This window comes from Medicago truncatula, chromosome 5 (assembly GCF_003473485.1).
Source record: "Medicago truncatula cultivar Jemalong A17 chromosome 5, MtrunA17r5.0-ANR, whole genome shotgun sequence".
NCBI classification, from domain to species: domain Eukaryota; kingdom Viridiplantae; phylum Streptophyta; class Magnoliopsida; order Fabales; family Fabaceae; genus Medicago; species Medicago truncatula.
In genome coordinates, this window is record NC_053046.1 from 19,942,523 (window position 1) to 19,962,294 (window position 19,772).

Consider the following 19,772-nt stretch of genomic DNA (forward strand, 5'->3'; position numbering starts at 1 on the left):
TATTATTGCTCCTTTCATTCTTCTGTTCTGAGTGCGTTTCTTTGAGATGGGTTTTTCATTAGGAATAATCGAATTATATTTAGTTATTATCGGGTTCAAAACAAGAAGCTGGAATAGCTCAGTTGGTTAGAGCGTGTGGCTGTTAACCACAAGGTCGGAGGTTCAACCCCTCCTTCTAGCGACTTTTCATTTGTTTTGTTTTATTTCTCTTCTATTTTAAACAGGACAAGATACAAGAACATTGATCTATGAAAATGCAAAGCAGAGAAATGAAAAATTAAACCAAGGGGTGTGTTTGGTAAAATTAGTTGTTGAAGTGACTATAAATATAAAATGACATGCTTGTTTAATTTTTTTTAATATCATATATATAATTTTTATTAGTTAACGCATTTATTTTTAAATATTTAAATATATTTCAAATTATTTTCATATACAAAATAATAAATGTATTTATGAATTCAATCGAATTTTTTTATTTAACAATTTTTATGAATTTTATTTAACTAAACTTGCTTCATATTATAAATTTTATATAAAATTATATATTATATGAAATATGAGCAAAGTAAAAAAACAAAAAAGTGGATAAGAAAATTTAAAAAGCCATACATGATAAACGTGGTTAGTTTAAGAAGAAGATAGTGGGTAGTTTTTTTTTTTATTATTACAATAAAATAAAATAAAATTAAGAAAAGGTTAAAATGGAAAGAAAATATATAAAGCTACAAACTATAAGTTAAAAAGCTACTTGGATTAGCTTCTTAAAAAATGCTATAAGCTAGTGAGAAAAACTTTTTACCAAACACATCTCATTTTATCAAAACAAGCTTATAAGCTAGTCCAACAAGCTATAAGCTAGTTTTTTTGTGTTATCAAACGCAACCCAAATCAAATTGAGTTGTTTGCAAAATTCAAAAAAACTAAATCGAACCGAACTATTTTGAACTGAACCGAAACAAATTGTTATTATTGGTACCATTAAAAAAAAATATAAGAAACCAAACAAAATCAAAAGGGCACCATATTTTTTGGGCACCAAAATTGTAATTTTTACTCACCTAGAATAAAAAAAAATAGAGAAAAAATATTAGAATAATTAAAAGGGCACAATTTTATTGTTTCGTCTAAAGCATTCTCCCAACCAGACACAATTTTTAAGTAAGATAGTTTTGAAACTGGATACCATATGTCCCTTATGTAGCTCCTGATAGGGAACTGATGCACACAAAAACAAAGCTATGAATAAAATTTCTTCAATTTGCACGGACCTATGAGAAACAACAATAAATATATGATAGCAAAAGTTTTGGATGGAACTCTATCATTTAACACTGCTATTTTTATTTTTTTAATCCAAAATTAGAATTAGTTTAAATTTGATATGTTAAGATGTAAGAATACATCTGGAATAAAATTTAAATTTGAATTATATCAAATTTGAAATTAAGATTAAATTCAATTATTTGAATAGATAAAAAAAATGGTAAGATTGTAAATAAAAGATTTTTTTTTTTTTTGTGGTGGCCGAGATTCGAACCCCGAATCTTGCATATGTTATGCATTGTTCATACCATTACCAGAATACATCTAGAATAAAATTTAAATTTGAATTATATCAAATTTGAAATTAAAATTAAATTCAATTATTTGAATAGATAAAAAAAATGGTAAGATTGTAAATAAAAGATTTTTTTTTTTGTGGTGGCCGAGATTCGAACCTCGGACCTTGCATATGTTATTCATTGTTCATACCATTACCAACTAAGCTAAGCTCACAAGGACAAATAAAATAATTTTATAAAGAGTGAGCACTAACACACAAACTCACACTTTGTGTACCGTGTAACACATCTTCCAAAGTTCACTAGAAGTTCATGATTTAGAAAAGTCTCTTAATATCATTGCGGCAAGATATTGAACAAAAACAAAACAACAGTTTTCAGGTTTGACAGTGATACTAATACACATAAGTTAAAGAGTCAATTGCAATTTGCAAATCAATCATAATAAAAAAAAAACTAAATCTAAAAGAACTATGTTTGAAAACCAAAAAAAAAAAAACAATGAATTGCAAGTAAACATGTTTAATCATTCTCTAATCAATGCTCCAATGCAACAATATGCTTCAATCAATTGTTCCCTTATTACTATAGTTTTGAAATAAATAAGCCCCTTTTTTTATATATTTTCTATGCTTCAAGCAATGCAAAATTTGTTGCAATACTTCATTTTCACCGGCAACAATTTAAAAAAGAATGAACAGTAGACTTGCGTAAATAAATATTATTTCTTCCGCAAGTATAAGAAACCAACAACCACTGAGATGCCAACTACGGCTACGGAAAAACTCAAATATGGCTTATTCTTCAGCTGCATGAACTTTTCAGAAAAACCTTTCTTGGTGGAAATTGGAGACGACGTGTCAAACTCACCAATATAATATTTCTCCATAAGTTCTCTTGCACTTTTGCTGTGGCCAGCATCTTCAAAATCCTCAGTTGCATCTCTCCCTTCATTAAAGTTAAAACACAAGGATCTAATAAGATTGTGAATTTGGATATTGGATGAATTTTTGCATGATTAGTAATGCAGTTCATAGGGTAGCAAAAATATATGAAGTATTACCGGTTGCGTCGAGAATTACATCATCTCCGCCAGGATGGTCATCCAAATATTGTGTCACATCATATACCTGTGTTGGCAAATGAAAAAAGATGTGTAACAAATAGAGAGGCATAAAAGAACATTGATAGAATATTGGACTCCATAGTGTTACAACACAAGTTTTGAATCAGAAAACCAGAATATAGCAAATAAGATATGAACAGAATCGAACAGTGAAGTCAGACCAGAACCAAGCAATACCAAAATAGCGTTGAAAAGTATTGCACTGGTATATAATTTTATATCATGATCATATAATTATATGTAGCTTTGAACAGTTATGGTGTATTCCCATTAAAATTTGTGTCTGCTGCCTAAATGTCTTAAAGTTTTTCCTCTTCCCACCGTCTCCATGAGACGACCAGAACCCAACCCGTGTCCAATGCTCATAGCTGCAGTTCATCATACCAAGCATAAGCATTGCCCATCAGCAGAAACATAATCTTGAACAGCACCAAGCTTTAGATTTCTAGCAAGCAGTCAGTACCCACTACTCAACCCCTAGTGAAGCTATGAATATGCATAAGCCAATATTGTTAAATAGCCCCTGTAGCAGCGTTTTAGCGTAGCAGAATTTGAACAAAATGTTATTGTTCTGAGATGCAAAATTTAGTACAAAGTGTTGGCGCATATAGACTACATACGTCATTTAATGAATGAATCTAAAAATCAAACTTTTGCTTATATTAGTGACCGGAGGGTGTATAGCACTGTATCGTAGCGGAATTTGAACAAACCCCTATTTTCTGAAACTGAACACACCAAGACTCAAATGCAGATTTTGCGAAGTGAATGACATTGAGCTAAAGAATGAACACAACCCAGAATTGTTTTTCTGCAAAATTGAAATTTGAATGAAATAGGGTTGATTCAAAGGCCTGGCTTCCGTGCACCATCTTTGTTAAACTCAAGTTAATTCATAGACTAGTCCATGTTTATGTGTCTAGATAGAGACAGAGTTGAGTTTACTCATGAGTTATCATATCTAATGGGAGGGAAAAAAAGGCCTAATACAACAATTTTTGACCACATTTCATTTGTTCCTTTTGAGGCTTCACCCAAGTAAAGACCTTGAGAAAAAACCTCAGTAGACTGCAAACACTTCACCTAGGTTCCCTATGACTTAAACCTCTCCCCTTTCGTTTAAAGACCTTTGACCGATGATTTTTCAACAAGCACAAATGAAAGGTGTTGCAAAAGATCCACCAAATCTCCTTCTATTTTCCAACCTTCACTTATTAACCCACGATGTACAAAGCAACATGTTGCAAATCTAAATCACTAGTCACAACTGATTCAATGATTTCATTCTTTAGGTTTTCTTCATTCAGTTTTACTATTTTATTCATTCATTTCACCATTTAATACGAATCTGAATCTGAATCAATGTCATACTTGGATCCACCCTTCCCATTTTTTTCATTTATTCAGATATTGTTGCTTTATATTGCAAACTTTACATTTTTAGATAGTTGTGATGATAAATTCTTATTATTTTAATGGTTGTTGAGAGTCCCATAAGGGATAATGTCATGTATGATTAGTGGTTATAACTGGGGCGCATCCCTCACTTTACAAATAAACTTTACAGGGATTATAGGTTTTTTAATATTACTTTTGATACTAGGGAGGCTTACAAGTTTACTGAGTTAGGTCTATGGTGCTTCCACTGCCACGACTTTACTTAGAATATAAAGTTTGACAACCTTCACTGTTGGGAAACGAGGCGTGGGCTCCAATGCTGAAGAAGTCAAGGGAGTAGGTGGTGGAAGCGATGATGGAAATGAGGACAGCATTTTCAGAGGCAGTGAGGATGTGGATGGGACTGTGTATTGTCTCACACCAACAGCGGTGGAGGAAGTAGGCGACTATGAAGAAGAGGCCGACGAAGACAACATTGGTGAGGCATAGAGATACTGACGGTTGTGTTTGTGAGTTGTCAGGATTTAGCTTTTGGGTTTTGAGACATTTAGCGGCAGCAAAGGGTGAAGGGACAGTTTGTGTCCAACAAATATTCATTTTCCGAAGAGGAATGATCTAAACTCTAAAGGCTGTCTGTGGAGGTAGGAAGGTACTAGAGGGAGAGGGATAGAGACTTGAGGGAGAGACAGGAACTAACCTAAAAAGCAAAGGGCATGAAGGAAAATATTGCTCAGGTGGTACATCAGTAGACCCTTTTTTAAGCTGCCCATCTTATATGAGCCCTACCAAACAGGCCATAAACACAACTTCTTGTTCATGAATAAGGTTATACAAGCCAGAGCCTAATTATGAAAACTATAGCCAAAACTGGTAAAAGAAAACAGTAACCGACATCCTATGTAGGAATTATAGCAATGAACAACAAAATGTGGTGATATAATATCACTGCAGACTAGGTCGTAGGAGACTTCAAAGAGCAGCCAAAATTGGAGTAAACCTGGACTGGATGGTTGGGCTCGGCCCATATCCATATTACTCCGTATCCTCTAAACTTATAGAGCAAGATAGAGCCGACCATAAGCGACACTTTAGGAGCAAGCAAACAAGACTTAAGGAGGAAGCAAGGAGTCCAAACTTCTCCTATATAAAAGGGTTTCTAGCTAACCTAATTCATGGATTTAGCACCACAGAAATACTAATCATCTGGCGGCCTAGCACCCTACTTACTAGGTCCAACCTAAAGTTTTCAGTTGAGAACCAGGTCATAGGAGAGTTGCCATAATTGGAGGGAACTCTAGCAAATACAAGATGTAGTAACGATGTCGTGAGAGAGAAAAAACACCCAACCTACATGGTCTGCAAAGAAGCATCATGGATATAAGGACACGAAGCAAAAGGAACATCCAAATTTTGGGAACTTAGAAAAGTAGAGAACTCTAGACACAATTGGAAAACTATGAATTCAGCTAACTCAACAAAAGCAACATGAGCATTGACTTTAAGCCTGTACGCGACAGATAGTCCTGAATAAATAGCAAATGCAAATGAACACTTTTGTTGAGTTGGGAACTATAGCTAGAAACATGTCATAAAACCTTGGTAGTTACAAACTTTTTTAGATGAATTTAGTTTTCATATGTAGTAAGAAATGCTTCACAATTCTCATGTTTTTGACAACAAATACATGACTTCCTTTCATATTACATCTTAATTTATTCAACAATAAAAGCTCAAAATCTGTGTTCATAGTTGTACCCTAAGAAAGCTACCAAATCAAGTCCAAATGCCGAAAATAAAGAAAACATCAACATTCCAGTGACAGTGTTCACAACCTCAAATTAAAGATCATCTAAAAGAGACAGAAAATAGACAACAACATTGGATCATAATAATCAAACAAAATGAAAAGAATATTACTACTTAAAACAAAACAGAAATTAAAACCAATTTACAAAAAAGACACAATTAAAAAGAGAGGTGCAGAAAGCAAAAGAGAAAGACCCAGATGGGGAAAGTGAGTACCTTTCCGTCGACGATGATCCAGCAATCGTCTTTGGTTTTGTGGTTGGATACATCTTGAATGGTGTAGAAATTGGAGAGGGTTGGCATGTTTGTGAATTGTGATTGGAGTCCAAGGGTGTTGGGAAGAGGAAAGTATGGTCAAAGATATTTTGATTGGTAGATGGATACTTTTGTCTTGTGCTGTTGTTGAGCTTTGAATTCTGGTATTTGGTCAAAGTAAAAAATGATACTTCCTCCTTCTCGCAATAAATGACCTGTTTGAAAATGTGCAATTTTGACCTAACTTACTTTGACCATATTTTTCTACTAATATACAAAGATAAATAATATCATATAAGATGTCGTTAGATTCGTCTCGATGAGTATTTTCAAAATATCAAATTTTTATAATTTTTTCCAATATATTATTCAAGATATTTAAACTCAAAATTACGCATTGGTATGCGTAATTGGGTCAACTGTGTCACTTATTGAGGGACGGAGGGAGTAAAACATGTCAAATAACATAAAAAATATATAAATATACCACCAAAAAATTCTAAAAATTAAACAAAACTAACGCAAATTTTTTTGAATTTTTCTATGAAAATGAAAAATGGGTTTAGACGATGAAATTTTTGGATTTTGAGGTTCATGGGTCTTGATTCTTGATTTATTTTTTTTTTTTTCTGATTTTCTTGGAAATTTTTTAAGCAATCTCATCAAGTAGTCTATAAATCGAATTTTTGAATAGGACACGGCGAGAACAACTAACAATGACCTAATCAAAGATGGGGTTAGGATGATTAGTATGGTCCTAAACGCACTATCCATGTTACAAACAGACTCAACATTTGTGTTAATATAGTTTGAATTATATAATTTGAACTGTTTTCCCCTGAATTCTAGGCACAAGATAGGTGTTTAGGGGGTGTTCGGATCTTATAATCTAGAGAAAGAAAGAAAAAAAAAAAAGGAATGTGCCCTATATTTTGGATGTTCGGATTATAAAATTCAAATTGGTAAAAAACTTCCACCCTAAAATCTCATGGGTATAAAACAAATTTCGGATTATAAAACACATTTCGGATTATAGAATCCGAAAATCTCATGAGTATTTTCGTAAAAATAAAATAAAAATAGGGCGCGGAAGAATGTCATAGAGTGAGAAAAGAAAAAAAAAGTAAAGTCCCATAGGACGGAGAGGAACATGGACTATGACTATAAGTTAGGGTTTGGGTTGCCGATGGGCTCCTAGGAAGATGGGTTTGGACATATGTGAAAAACAAATTAAATAACAAGGTCATTTCTTATTTCACTCTACTCTTTTTTCATGCCCCCGCTCAATTTCGAAAATACTTATGTTCAGATTATATAATCCGAACTAATTTTTATGGATTTTTTAATTATATAATTTGAAGAGTTAATAATGCTTTATTCCCCTGTGATATAAGTCATTTTCGATTTTTCCCCTGTATTTTTTTTATATAGATTTTGTCCTTATAATTTGAAGAATTTTTGGTTTTAACCCCTGTAAAATCTTTATGGCATCAAATTACAAAATTTATGGTAATTTTAACCCCTGTAATTTGAGTAAATTTCAGTTTACCCACTTGCAAGATCAACCAGTAAATCTTAAGGATATATTGTGTCTATTATCTTCTAGAAATTTTGATATTTGTTCTTGAAGAACTTGATAAAACGAAATAAGAAAAAAGCAATAGAATTCAACCCAGTTGAATCCAATCGAAGACCGGGATAAGTAAAAGTGAATGAGTTGCTTAAAAGAAACAAGTAAATTGCAAAGACATTTAAGAAAATGAACTTAAAATGCATTGATTGAATGTAGATTGGTACACATATTCATACATTGCAACTTGTGACTCGTTTCTCTCTTCCATGCGGATAATTTGAGTGTAAGTTTTTGTATGATTGAATTGTGACCCTTTTTCCTTAAGAGAAACTACTATTTATACAGATAGAAATAACTGCCTAGATTTGGTTTAAAACTATAACTGCAGAAAACTAACTAATCTTAGCCATTTGATTTGAATTTCAAATGCATATCGAACATATCCGTTATCTTCTGACCTTATCCAAAAGGTAACTGCCTTTCGAATCCTTCTGTCCATCGAATTGAGACACGCGCCTTCAATCATCTCAAATAACATAATTTCGATAAAGACGTAAGATGAAATCCCTAGTTTCTGCTGGGTTGACCTTCTTTGACCGTATTAAATGATAGCCCTTAAAAATATCGGCTAACACCACTGTAATTTGATCAAATTTTGGTTTACCCACTCCTGCCATATCATCAATTTTGTACAGTCAAACTCCATGAAGAGGCAAAACCAAAAAACTTAAAATTACAAGGAAATCTAAAAAAAAAGTTACATGGGGAAAGCTGGAAATGACCTATATTATAGGGGGTAAAGCACTATTAACCATAATTCAAAATGTATTTAACCAGATTGTCAATTGGCTTTTCAAGGTTGTGACATACATTATTAAGATGAGATAAGTGGAGGATTGTTAGACCGTGGCGGTTAGCGAATGATCCCTTTCTTCAAACGTCAAATGATATGTCTGGTGAGGATGGATGAGAGGCACTAGTGGCGGAATGTGCTTTGGTACGGTGTCAATGAGTCTTCGCGGTGGGACGAAAGGTGTCTGCACACACGTTAACACTCCAACGCTACTGTCAGGAATGAAACTGAGAAAGAGTGTGTAGAAAGTGTTGTGTAAAGTGAATCATTCCTTGAGGGTGAAGCTAGGTCACCCTTATACAGGCGCGCGTGAGAATAACCGTCTCCGGGTTTTGTGGTGTGTGATTAGGGAGTGGTTATAGGTCATGTGTAGAGCGATCCTCGCGCGAGGGCATGCTTGGATACGATGTGGTGTACTTTTGTTGACGTGTTCCTTCAAACATCGAGCCTTAAGGCGATGTATGTTTAATCCACGTGTCGTCGTTAGATTGACCATTTGGCCGGTCCAGAACAAGAAATGTATAAAATATAAAGAGAGAATGTGAGTTGGAATGAGGATTTGTGAAGAATGAGTTGGTATTTATAGGGGCAGTTGTAACGCCCACTTTGAATTATTTAATTATTTAATTGAGTCTAGAATTTATTAAGAGAAGTTTAGAATATATTTATATGATTTGTGTGATTTTAGATGATTTATATGATTGGTGTGATTTATGTGATTTTATGAGGAGCTGTGACTTATTTTATTGTTTAATAAAATAAGATTTGAAAATAAAATAAATTTTGAGTTGAGGGGTTGTTTTGAGATTTTAGAGAGTTTTTGGGGAGAAAGAGGAATAAGATAAAATAGATAGAGGAGATATAAATAGGAGAGACCTACTTTAGAAAAATAGTACGTACGATCAGTTTTTGGAGAAAAGGGAGAAAAAGCCAAGAGAAGAGAAGAGGACCTTTAGAGCTGCGATTTTCATTGCTAAGGTAAGGGTGAGACTAGCATTCAATTCTATTAATCTATATGATTCTGATGATTGTATTTAGCAAGTGTAGAATTGAATTAGAGAAGTTGGAGAATTAGGGTTAAGGTGAGAATTTGAGGATTAATTGATGTAGAATGGTTAGATTAATGTAAAAACTGTTTACAGACCTTAGATAATCCATAAAATGATTACAGAAATTAGTTTTGAGCATAAAACCATGTGAATAGGTGAATTTTCGTGAAAACTGCACTTCTGCCCGAACCAACATTCATCGTCCGAGGGATGATCCTCGCCATAGCGAGGGATGAACTTCATCGCTCGCCTCGCGAGCAACTCCTTCTCGCCTCGCGAGTCATACCTTGCAGCTCGCCATAGCGAGCAGTTCACTCGCCATCGCGAGTGTGACCAGTGAGTCAACATGATTTTGTAGTTTTGACCCTTAAGTCGATCTTTAGATGATTTTGAGTGCCTGAACATGTATAATAATGATTAGGCAAGTTTTTAGATTGAGATTGAACATGGGAAAGTTTAAAAATGGATTTTTGAGTGAAAAATGTCAAACTCCCGAGAGCACCCTTTTTCAGTTCGCCATGGCGAGTAGTGAGTTCGCCATAGCGAGTGCCCATTTTTTCTGAACTCGCCACAGCGAGTAGAGGCTCTCGCCTCGCGAGTCCTTGTGAGACAGAATGCCTTGTTAGCTTAAATGTGACCGTTGTCGCACGAGTCGATGTGAGTTGATCTTAGAGGTAAGAAACTAAGTTGTTTATCTTGTTGTAGTTGTTTCAGTAAGCCTGAATTATATGTTTTAATGTTGTTGATAATGCTATATAGTTGTATATACATTACATGAATTATGTTTGATGTTGTGATGTTGTTGAATTGCATTTGATATTATTATATCATGAACTGTTTTGGATACTGCCTATGTTGCTGTTTGTTATTTAACTAAGCTGCATGAGTCGGTCTAAGATGAAAGAAGATGTTTCAAATTATTGGATTTATATAAGAGGTCGTTGTTTATAAGAGGTTGAGTTGTTGAGTCCATGCATTAGCATTCATTGTTGGGGGCTTGATGCCCTGGAGCCTTTGCTCACCATGTTGGGGGCTTGATGCCCTGGAGCTTTAGCTCAACTAAGTTGAGGGCTTGATGCCCTGGAAGTATATTAATACTTATTACGTTGAGGGCTTGATGCCCTGGATTGGTACCACATGCATATAAGAGGTTTAAGTTGCATAGTCAAGTTGAAGTCGCATTGTCGAGTCTTAAGTCGTTAAGTTACCAAGATGTTGTGTGGTAATTCTTTATATGAACTGTTAATGAAGTGATATATGATATATTATCATCTATGATGATATTAAGATGTTTTCATGTTGTTAAATATAATTGCTGAATTATATGTTTAATATTATTGTTTTGTGAAATCTCACCCCTTTTGCTTGGAAATGTTGCTCTTCGTATGAGTAACTTGCAGGTGATCGAGAGTAATTTGCTACCGTGAGTGGCTATCCCTCACTGAGTCGTTTAGGTGCTCTGATACGTAACGAGATGGGATCTTTTGTGGCTATTTTCTATTCCTTACGTATTTGCACTACCACAATTTTGGCTTTTAATAGCGTAATTTTAATAGCGTTTTTGAATAAATGCTATTAAAAATGCAACTTATAGTCCTGTTAAAGCTGTTTTCAAAAAGCGCCAAGAAAAACATGTTAAAAAACTGGGTTAGATAGCGCTTTTTTATAAGCGCTATTATTTTGGTTTGCACTAATAGCGCTTTTTTGCAAGCGCTATTGTTGGAGGGGGTATAGATAGCGCTTTTCACAAACGTTATGTTTGGCCTTTATGAAAATTAAAAAAAGGCGGATATTATTTTCATTCTCCCACACAAACTAAAAGATAACACATAATATTCTCTCTCCTTGATCCAAAGCTGAAAGAGCTTCCACCGTGCAACACATACCACTCTCTCTCCAACGAGTGTCCTTCCTTCCTTCTCGAAAGAGCTTCCACCGTCCTTCTACTCCAAAACTGAAATCCAAACCAGCTTCTTTCTTCGGTCAAAATCAAAGTCAGAAGTCAATCTCTCTCTCCCTCTCTCTCTCTCGAAATCGAAGTCGGAATCGAAGTAAGAAGTCGGAATTGAAGTTTGAATGGAAGTCTCAATTGAAAGAGCCTTCTCTCTTTCTTCTCTGGTTAGATCTTCATTTTCTTCTTTTACAGTTCCATTCTCTCTCTTTATTTCGTTTTTGATACTTTGTTGCATGTTTCTGTGTTGTTGTTGATTTTGTTGTATAATGAACGATTTTGGGAGTGTGGCTGTTTGGATGAAGTTAGGGACTGTTTGGATGAAGCTAGGGCATGTGATTTAGGGGAAATTTACTGTTAACCTAGGTGGCCTGTTTGGATAAAGCTTTATTTGATGCTTGTATAAGTTGTTTTCAGCTTATTTCTATAAGCTCTTCATAATAGCTTATGAAAGTTGCTTAAGTGGTTAATAAAGTAGTTTATCCAAACAAGGCCCTGTTTTAATAAGCTAATCTCTGACATAAAGTAGTTCTACCATTGCCTCATATTGTGTTGTTCACCATTGAAACTCTACCATGAGCTGTAACTGCACCGTTTATCTTTTTAGAAACTAATTGACAATTCTGTACATAGCTTAAGTAGTATTATTTTAGCTAGTTAATACTTAATACTTATACTATGTTGTATTCTTATCATGGAATAGACCAATTTAGAAAAGGTATTTATTTTTTCCTCATGTGCATGAAATAGTCACGTTGGTATGATTATGAATAATGACATAATATAGGAAGGACATATATATACCTCGTAGAGGGACCTTGCATTGCCAAATATAATCAATGGATCCTTACGTTGGTATGATTATGAAATAGCCACGAGAATACTTATATTTTTGCTTTTCACTAGGCAAAGAGATTAAAATAAAAGTGGTTTCAGTCTTGTTGTGAGATTAAGTCTGGTCTCTTGTTCTAACTGTGCTTGCAAAACAAAGGTTGTTTTTTGGATTCAAACTCTGCTCAATTCATGTATTGTGTTCATCTGATTTGTGAGTTAGTTTGGATCGTATTAGGTGCGATTTTGTTGAGTTAAGAATATATTAAGTGATTTGTGAGTTAGTTTGAATCTATTATGTTCTTGTATTCTGTTTTTAGATTCATGGTTTGATAAGTTCACTATGTTATCAATAAAGATATGAAATCCTTAGTTAGCCTTTAGATGCTAATGAATCATGGTTTGATAGATTCAATATGTTTAAATGAGCTAAAACGTGGGGACACTCAAATATATGTTATTACTCGTTTACACGTAAGATAATAAGGTTATTTCACGAAGTCATGAATTTCAATTTGGCTTGATATGATTTGTTTTAATGGAATTTAGTTTAGTGTTTTGTCCACTATATTTGACTTCACGGTTAGTTTGACGAAACCATGGTGACATTGTTATTTTATTAAAATTTCAAAGTTTTTCTTTTGTCAAAATCATCACTATAATATTAAATAAGCTGCCTTCGATTATAGTGATGACTTTGAAAGATATTCCTAACTATCTATCTATCTAGTGCGTGTGTGTTATAAAAATCAAATAAAACAATTTGGCTTTCAAGCACTTGTTTGATCACAATCCCAATTATTGATATTCCACCAATGGTTGTAATTATGCATTATACAAAAGGTAGAGAACAAGTGCACAATACATGGTAATTGTGTGACTCATCCCTAGCAACTACAAGCGACTCATCATCTAGATCTTTCCTCTTACTCTTTGGGCCAACTCTTTTCTTACCTGTTACATAATCATTGAGATACTTGGCCCTGTTGTGATTCCTCTTGGCCTGCACCTGAGGTTCTGCTATTTCAACCTCCTCACGTGGGTCATTTTGGTCCCTAACAGAACTCCAACCCCAACAGTAATGATGAAAAAGCTATTATAGAAAATTTAGGCAAAATTTAGCTAAACACAACTTGCTTGATGTGACTGTTAGCTAGTCTAATATACTTAATTCTATAGAAAATTTAGGCAAAATTTAGCTATGTGTAACTGTTAATATGTGTAGAACTGGATGAGAAAGCTGATTTTGTCCATAAAATTGATTGTGATATTAAATCATTTTCAGTCTGAAATTCCCGATTTAATATCTCAACGATCTCTATCTCTAAATATTCCTGAGATTTCTAGTATGCTTACAATGGGTCAGTAGGTGTTGTTTTTTAGCGCATGGGTTGTGGTTTGTTGAGGGCTGGGCGGAGGCAGCTTACAATGGGTCGGAACTAATTTTTTTTGTTTATGTTTTGGCGCGGTTCTGTTGTACTGCTGTGCTGTTTTTTTCCTGCTATATTGGAGTTTAGAAGCTGCGTATCAGCAGCGTTTTTATGATGTTGCAGCAGCTGCTGTGTTTTTTTTTTATTTTTTTTTTACCCTGTATGCTTTATCCGACTACCCGTTTAGCACTTACGTCTTGTGCCGAGCGTGTTTCAATAATATATGTTGTTTAAAAAAAAAAACATTTTCGCTGATATAGAATTTCTTAGCAAACTCATTGCAAGATTGAACTTACATCGTTGATGGCTACTCACTTGAAAACTATTTTGTCTTAAATCCCTTCACAGTCTCATTTTTAAGTATACAATCTTGTCTGAAAGCTTTAGGGATGCAGCAAAATTGGTTTATCTAACTCTTGATCTCAATTATGGCTAGTCTTACTTCTTTTCACTTAAAATTAGTATACTAGAATGGCCAAACTGTATTAATAGTGATATTTACAGGAGATCAAGTCACTAGACTTCTATGTTTCTTTTTTTTTTTTATCATAGATATGAATACAGGAGATCAAATCACTAGACTTCTATGTTTAAATTGTTTTTTCTTAATTCTTATAGCTTCTAACTGTTTATAGCTGCTGCTTATAGATTCTGCTTTCCTTCAAGGAGCATCCGTCGTGGTTGCCGCCGTTGTCTCTGTTTTCCTTCAATAACGGTAAGAAAACGTTGTTTTTGTGTATTGTGGTCATAAGTAGTTAAATTGTTGATTGCGGTTGCACTAATATATTCTGGCCAAGATTGATACACATATTGGGGAGCCCTACTAAATCTAGAATGAAGATGAGTATTAATAGATAATATGCAATGTTTATAGATAATATGCATGTGTATCAACTCTGCCCTTCATTCCAAGTCAAAATCAAAGTCAAGTATAATCCCATGGATGAAAACAAAGGTATTTTCTAATCAATGGTATTGTTTTTGACAACGTAATCAATGGTAATTTTAATTCATCATGTGGATTAAATTTTAATTATGTAATTTTTTTCCAGTGTCCTATGCAAACGAATGGCATTGGCTTTGGCTATTTTGTCATGCAATTTATGAAAGAGATAATATTGGCAAATCAAGACATGATCCCCGAAAATGTATGTATGTGATTTTTAATATACTGTTAATTTGCAATCATATATATAGCTAGGCATTCTTTTTCTAACTCAATTTTTTGCTACTTTTATATTTGAAGTACTTTGGAGATTACAAATGTAAAACCTATTCTAAAGATAAGCTAGTTCAGGTCGAGGAGGATTGGGCAACCTTTATGGTCGAGTATCTTAGTGAGTTTCATTTTCTTTTTCAACAATTTTCATTTGCGTTTTTTAATTGAGTTATTTTAAATCGTAATTGGTTGTGCTGGAAATTCTGTTAATTAAATTTTTCGTTTCATATTATATGACACAGGAGACTATATTGTTGATAGACTTAAACCGCAATTGGTTGTGCTGGACTATATAGCTTGTCACGAGTCTTCTTAAATTTAGGTGTTTTTTTTGTTGATAATTAATTGTGGCTGCTTTTAGGAGTTTTTTTTTACTTTTTTTTATTGGCAATTGTGGATTGACTAGTATTATGCCATTCATAATTAAATTTATGATCAATTTGTAATGAGATTATCATAAATGTAATTTGCTATATTCATATTTCAGTATCTTATTATAGCATTTAATTATAGCCTTTTTGGTTACAGATTTTAAAAAAAAATAAAAAAATACGCAACTTTTATTAGCGCTTTCAGTAAAACGCTAAGAAACCCCTATTTGAGTAGAAAGGCTACGATAGCGCTTCTCAGAAAGTGCTAAGAAACAACAGTTAGAAAAGCTACTTTAATAGCAATAGAATAAGGCTATATTAGCGCTTTTCTGAAAGCGCTATTATAGGCTCCTGACCTATTATAGTTGGGGCTTTCTTAGCGCTTGGAAAGCGCTATTAACAGCCAAAATGAGTGCTATTAAAGGGGGTATTTTATAGTAGTGTTGATTTATGAATTTAAATGATTAAGTTGTTTAACTAAATTTTTATGAGTTGTTTGATGAGGCCTGCGTGCCAAGACTATTTATGTTGATGAATTTAATCCGCTGCAATGTTTTGAATTAATATGTTGATGATTTTTGGAAGGATAATTAGTTAATTATTCTATTTATGATTTTAAGAAGTGTATCATTCCGTTTATGTGTTGAATACTCTGATAAATGTTATGAAATTTTTAAGTTGGGAAAACGGGGTGTTACAGCAATACATCCATATAATGTAACATCAATAAATGGAAGGGATAAAAACATGGTCAAGAGAGTCTGACTCGTCAAGGACAAAAAAAACACATGTTAAATGAGTTAGTCTTGTCGAACAAGCTATGATCCATATTTTGAATTGTTTCAGATTATATAATCTAAAAATATCCCCAAAATTGTTCCCATTATATAATCCGAACTGGTCCAAGAATGTGTAAAACTCTTACTTTGTAAGGTTTGGTTCATATGCGTGTTTAGTTCTATAAATTGGCGTGTTTAGTTCATTTTCAAAACACAGCAAAGAACCACGAGAACTTATTTAGTTGGCCACGATTACCTACAACGGGGGAACACACAATCTGCTTAGGGTCTAAGTTGATGTCACATTGTCTGGGTTGAAGGACCAGTTGGATCAAATTAACAATCAACTCAACCACAAAGACACAAAGAGGGTGGACAGTGTTGAGTTTTGTCGTCTATCAATCGACTCAGCATGAAGCGTGTAGTTCACCTAGATGAAGCTCATGAAAAATGACGATGTGAGAACCATGTTCTCAATATTTTGTCAGTATATTTTTAAAGGGCCAATCAAGTTGGACGCTCCCTTGGTCAAATCTTTTGAAAATATTCGGAAAAGTTTGATTCGGCCAAAGACCTAGGAAGAAATCATGGTTTGCATGGATAGACCAGATGAAGATTTAAGTCTGGGTGATCATGATATTTTGTGTGTCTTATTATGTCATTGTACGTTGTTGAATTTGATATGTTGTTGAAATTTTTATTTTTAATGTGTGTTATTGAAATTAAATTTACTATGTTTCAAACCCTACTAAACCTCAAGTTTTAACACAATCTGGGACTCCTTCATATCATATAATCCGAAATACTTTGGGAATGAATTCAAATCATATAATCTGAACAAGCACATAATATGGATTGTAGTGTTACAAGCAAGGTTTCCTAGTTTTGTGTTGTGTTTAATGAATTTTAAATATTTTCTTTAAGTGTAATTACCGTCTAGGAATGTTTTATGGCTATAAATAGTTTTGCACCCTTCAACATTTTTGTTCATTCTTCACTTTTCATTCCTTCTACAAATTTCTTTCTTAAATTTCATTTTGGGAGTTGGTTATGATACCATGGTCACCGTTGACCACTCATATTATCTCCAAAATTGTTGTGCAATTTATGTGGGGATAATATGCTAGTTAGTAGAGACCTTCATATCAATCACAATACCGTTTATGGGTTTTAGTCGTTTTAGATTATATAATCTAAAAATCTCCAAAAATGTGTTCAAAGCGGAGGTATTTTCGGAATTGAGTAGGCGCGTGAGAATAAAGTAAGGTGAAAAAAGAAATTGTTAAATAACAAAGGTGATTGTTCAATCAACCCCTCAAATTGTTCACTTGATTTGGTCGTAATTTTTTATTGACATTTTTTTTAGTAATAATTGATCTGATTGTATCCCTCAACAATAACTCTTCTGAAAATGTGAACAATTCGAGGGGCTTGTTGAACAATTACCAATAATAAATTCAATAGAAAGGTCAGAGTAATGCTAACAAAAAGAAAAGAACAATGTTTTAAAAATAAAACCAAACCAAACAATGTATAATATTATTTACTCATTAGGAGGAGGCTTACTGGTACCAACAAGCCATAGAAATGGATTTCCATTGTGAAAGGAATTCTCAAAAATTTTAATCTTTCTACTTTGAAACTAATTATGCTAAACCTGAAATATTTGACAATGATGTTGAATGACCTTCGTCAGCAGCCTCCTTCTGGGATGATAGAGGATGTATTGCAAAGACACTCCAACACTAAAGCCAATAAGTGTCGTGGAACTAGTAGCTAATTTAAGGGTAAAATGTGTGCGTACCTGGAGAAATCCTCTCGAGTTAGTACTAATGCATCTACTTGTGCATGTGTCTTTGTAGGGAACATACAACTGTGAGCATAATCTGGGAAGAAGCATCAGATGCGGACTGAATGGCCCATATGACTTCAAGGGGTCATTATTCCAGTGAAGTCATGGCACCATCGCATCAGATGCGGACTGAACGGCCCACACTTAACAGTTGCCCCCGAAGCTATTAGTTGAGGGAGTCAACTGATAGCTTTTTTTCCTAGCTCTTTAGTATGTGAGATCCGACTAGTTCGAACGATTCAAAACTCGTTTTGGATTTCATGCTTCCAGACATTATGTTGCAAGCTTAGGGTTGATATTTTGTGTGTTATGAGTCCACGACGTAAGATTTGGCTATAACTAGTGTTGAAAGCAAAATCCTTTATTAATGTTTTAAAGATAACAAACATATTTACTTTTATTTTATATTGTTATCTACTAATGAATTTTGTGAGAAATGTTTCATGAGAATGTTTAGTAAAAGCAAAAGAACGTTCTAGCCTCACAAGGGATAACAAAATATTTATGGATATGAACAAATATGAGCTCTTTGGGCAATTGTCAAGATACGCATAATTATAAGATCAAGACCAAAGCAAATATTCTCTTTTGTCTCACTTAAAGAGGAAAGAAATCAAGGTTCTTGGAAATGCATTAAAGGACAAAGAAACAAAGGAAATTAAATTATATTCTTGCACATGTGTTGGAAGCAAAAAGAATAAAATCATCTTTGGGCCCTCATGTGGCTTTTTCGATCCATTAAGGAATTTTGAGGAAAAGGAATATCTAAAGGATCAATATCTATCTCTAAGCTACATGACATCATCAAGATGACATCAGCAAAAATCATCAAGTGGGCAGCAAGTTACAAAAGGTTTGATCACACCTCATCATCACCAACTAGCAAGCACGTGCTCTACAATTTCGTTCAAGTTTGGATGGGACTGGGAGAATGTTCTGGTAAAAACTGAAGAAACATTCTTTACATGCTCTCTTCCCAAGTCTCTTTGGAGCCAAATTTCAAATTTAAATTGGAAGCAAAACAACTCTTTTTAGCTTGTTTTCCAAGGGATTCCAGTTCTATAAATAAAAGAGGACATTGAAGGAGAAATGCAAGAGTTTGAAATGCAAAGCATTTATCTCTCTCAAAGCAAAAGCCATCAATCTCTTCAACATCTCTTTTCGAAAATCATCTTTAATTCTCATTGAGAACATATTTCTGAGTTTGTATTTATACAAGGATAGTTTGTTTGACACATAAATATCCAAACAACATCCTACACATCTTTTGTTTGAGACGCTAGATCCAAACAACATCTTTCTTATTTTTGTTTGAGACATTAGATCCAAACAATCACCTTACAAAGAGATAACTAGATCTCAAGTCTATTGGGCTTAATAGTTTGAGATAGGAAGAGTTCCAACCTTTTTTGTGCGAAAGCAAAGAATTGTAGAAGCCTGCTAAGGTTGATAATATAGTGGTTATGGACTGATCTGGTGTGATCAAGACCTTATAGTGTTGGTTAGAAGTTTCTACCAACTGTATACTATAGTGGATAATCTCACATGATGTGTGGGGACTGGAAGTAGCCGGGTTTGGTGAACCAGGATAACTCTCCTATGTTATTCTCTCTCTCTCTCTCTCTCTCTCTCTCTCTCTCTCTCTCTCTCACTTGTACACACTATACACACACATTATCACAAAGCTTTAATATTCACCTCCAGAAAATTCTAG

The 19,772-nt window shown here is 33.9% G+C and overlaps 2 protein-coding genes and 1 non-coding gene across 6 annotated transcripts; 2 read left to right on the plus strand and 1 right to left on the minus strand.

The window, feature by feature from the left end:
• The first annotated feature begins 107 nt into the window (after positions 1 to 107).
• TRNAN-GUU (transfer RNA asparagine (anticodon GUU)) lies at positions 108 to 181 on the plus strand. The gene has a single exon. It is a non-coding gene; the product is annotated as a tRNA-Asn (tRNA).
• Positions 182 to 2,071: 1,890 nt separating this feature from the next.
• On the minus strand, positions 2,072 to 6,288 carry LOC11423768 (cytochrome b5). The gene is made up of 3 exons (XM_003614116.4): positions 6,112 to 6,288; positions 2,629 to 2,695; positions 2,072 to 2,513 (listed from the first exon to the last, which is right to left on the minus strand). The coding sequence occupies exons 1-3, from the start codon at positions 6,196 to 6,198 to the stop codon at positions 2,287 to 2,289; spliced, it is 381 nt and encodes a 126-aa protein (XP_003614164.1). The 5' UTR covers positions 6,199 to 6,288; the 3' UTR covers positions 2,072 to 2,286.
• Positions 6,289 to 11,404: 5,116 nt separating this feature from the next.
• Positions 11,405 to 15,558, plus strand: LOC11433130 (uncharacterized). Of its 4 annotated transcripts, none has more exons than XM_024783627.2 (6): positions 11,405 to 11,743; positions 14,486 to 14,552; positions 14,712 to 14,792; positions 14,890 to 14,989; positions 15,084 to 15,174; positions 15,299 to 15,558. In XM_024783627.2, exons 1-5 carry the CDS (start codon positions 11,702 to 11,704, stop codon positions 15,127 to 15,129), a joined length of 336 nt encoding a protein of 111 aa, XP_024639395.1. In that variant the 5' UTR covers positions 11,405 to 11,701; the 3' UTR covers positions 15,130 to 15,174; positions 15,299 to 15,558. The 4 variants fall into 4 exon arrangements, 2 of the variants coding, with proteins under 2 accessions (XP_024639395.1, XP_039690826.1); XR_005646491.1 differs by having other exon boundaries at positions 11,419 to 11,743; positions 14,890 to 14,985; XR_005646492.1 differs by lacking the exons at positions 14,712 to 14,792; positions 14,890 to 14,989 and having other exon boundaries at positions 11,420 to 11,743.
• The last annotated feature ends 4,214 nt before the right edge of the window (positions 15,559 to 19,772 follow it).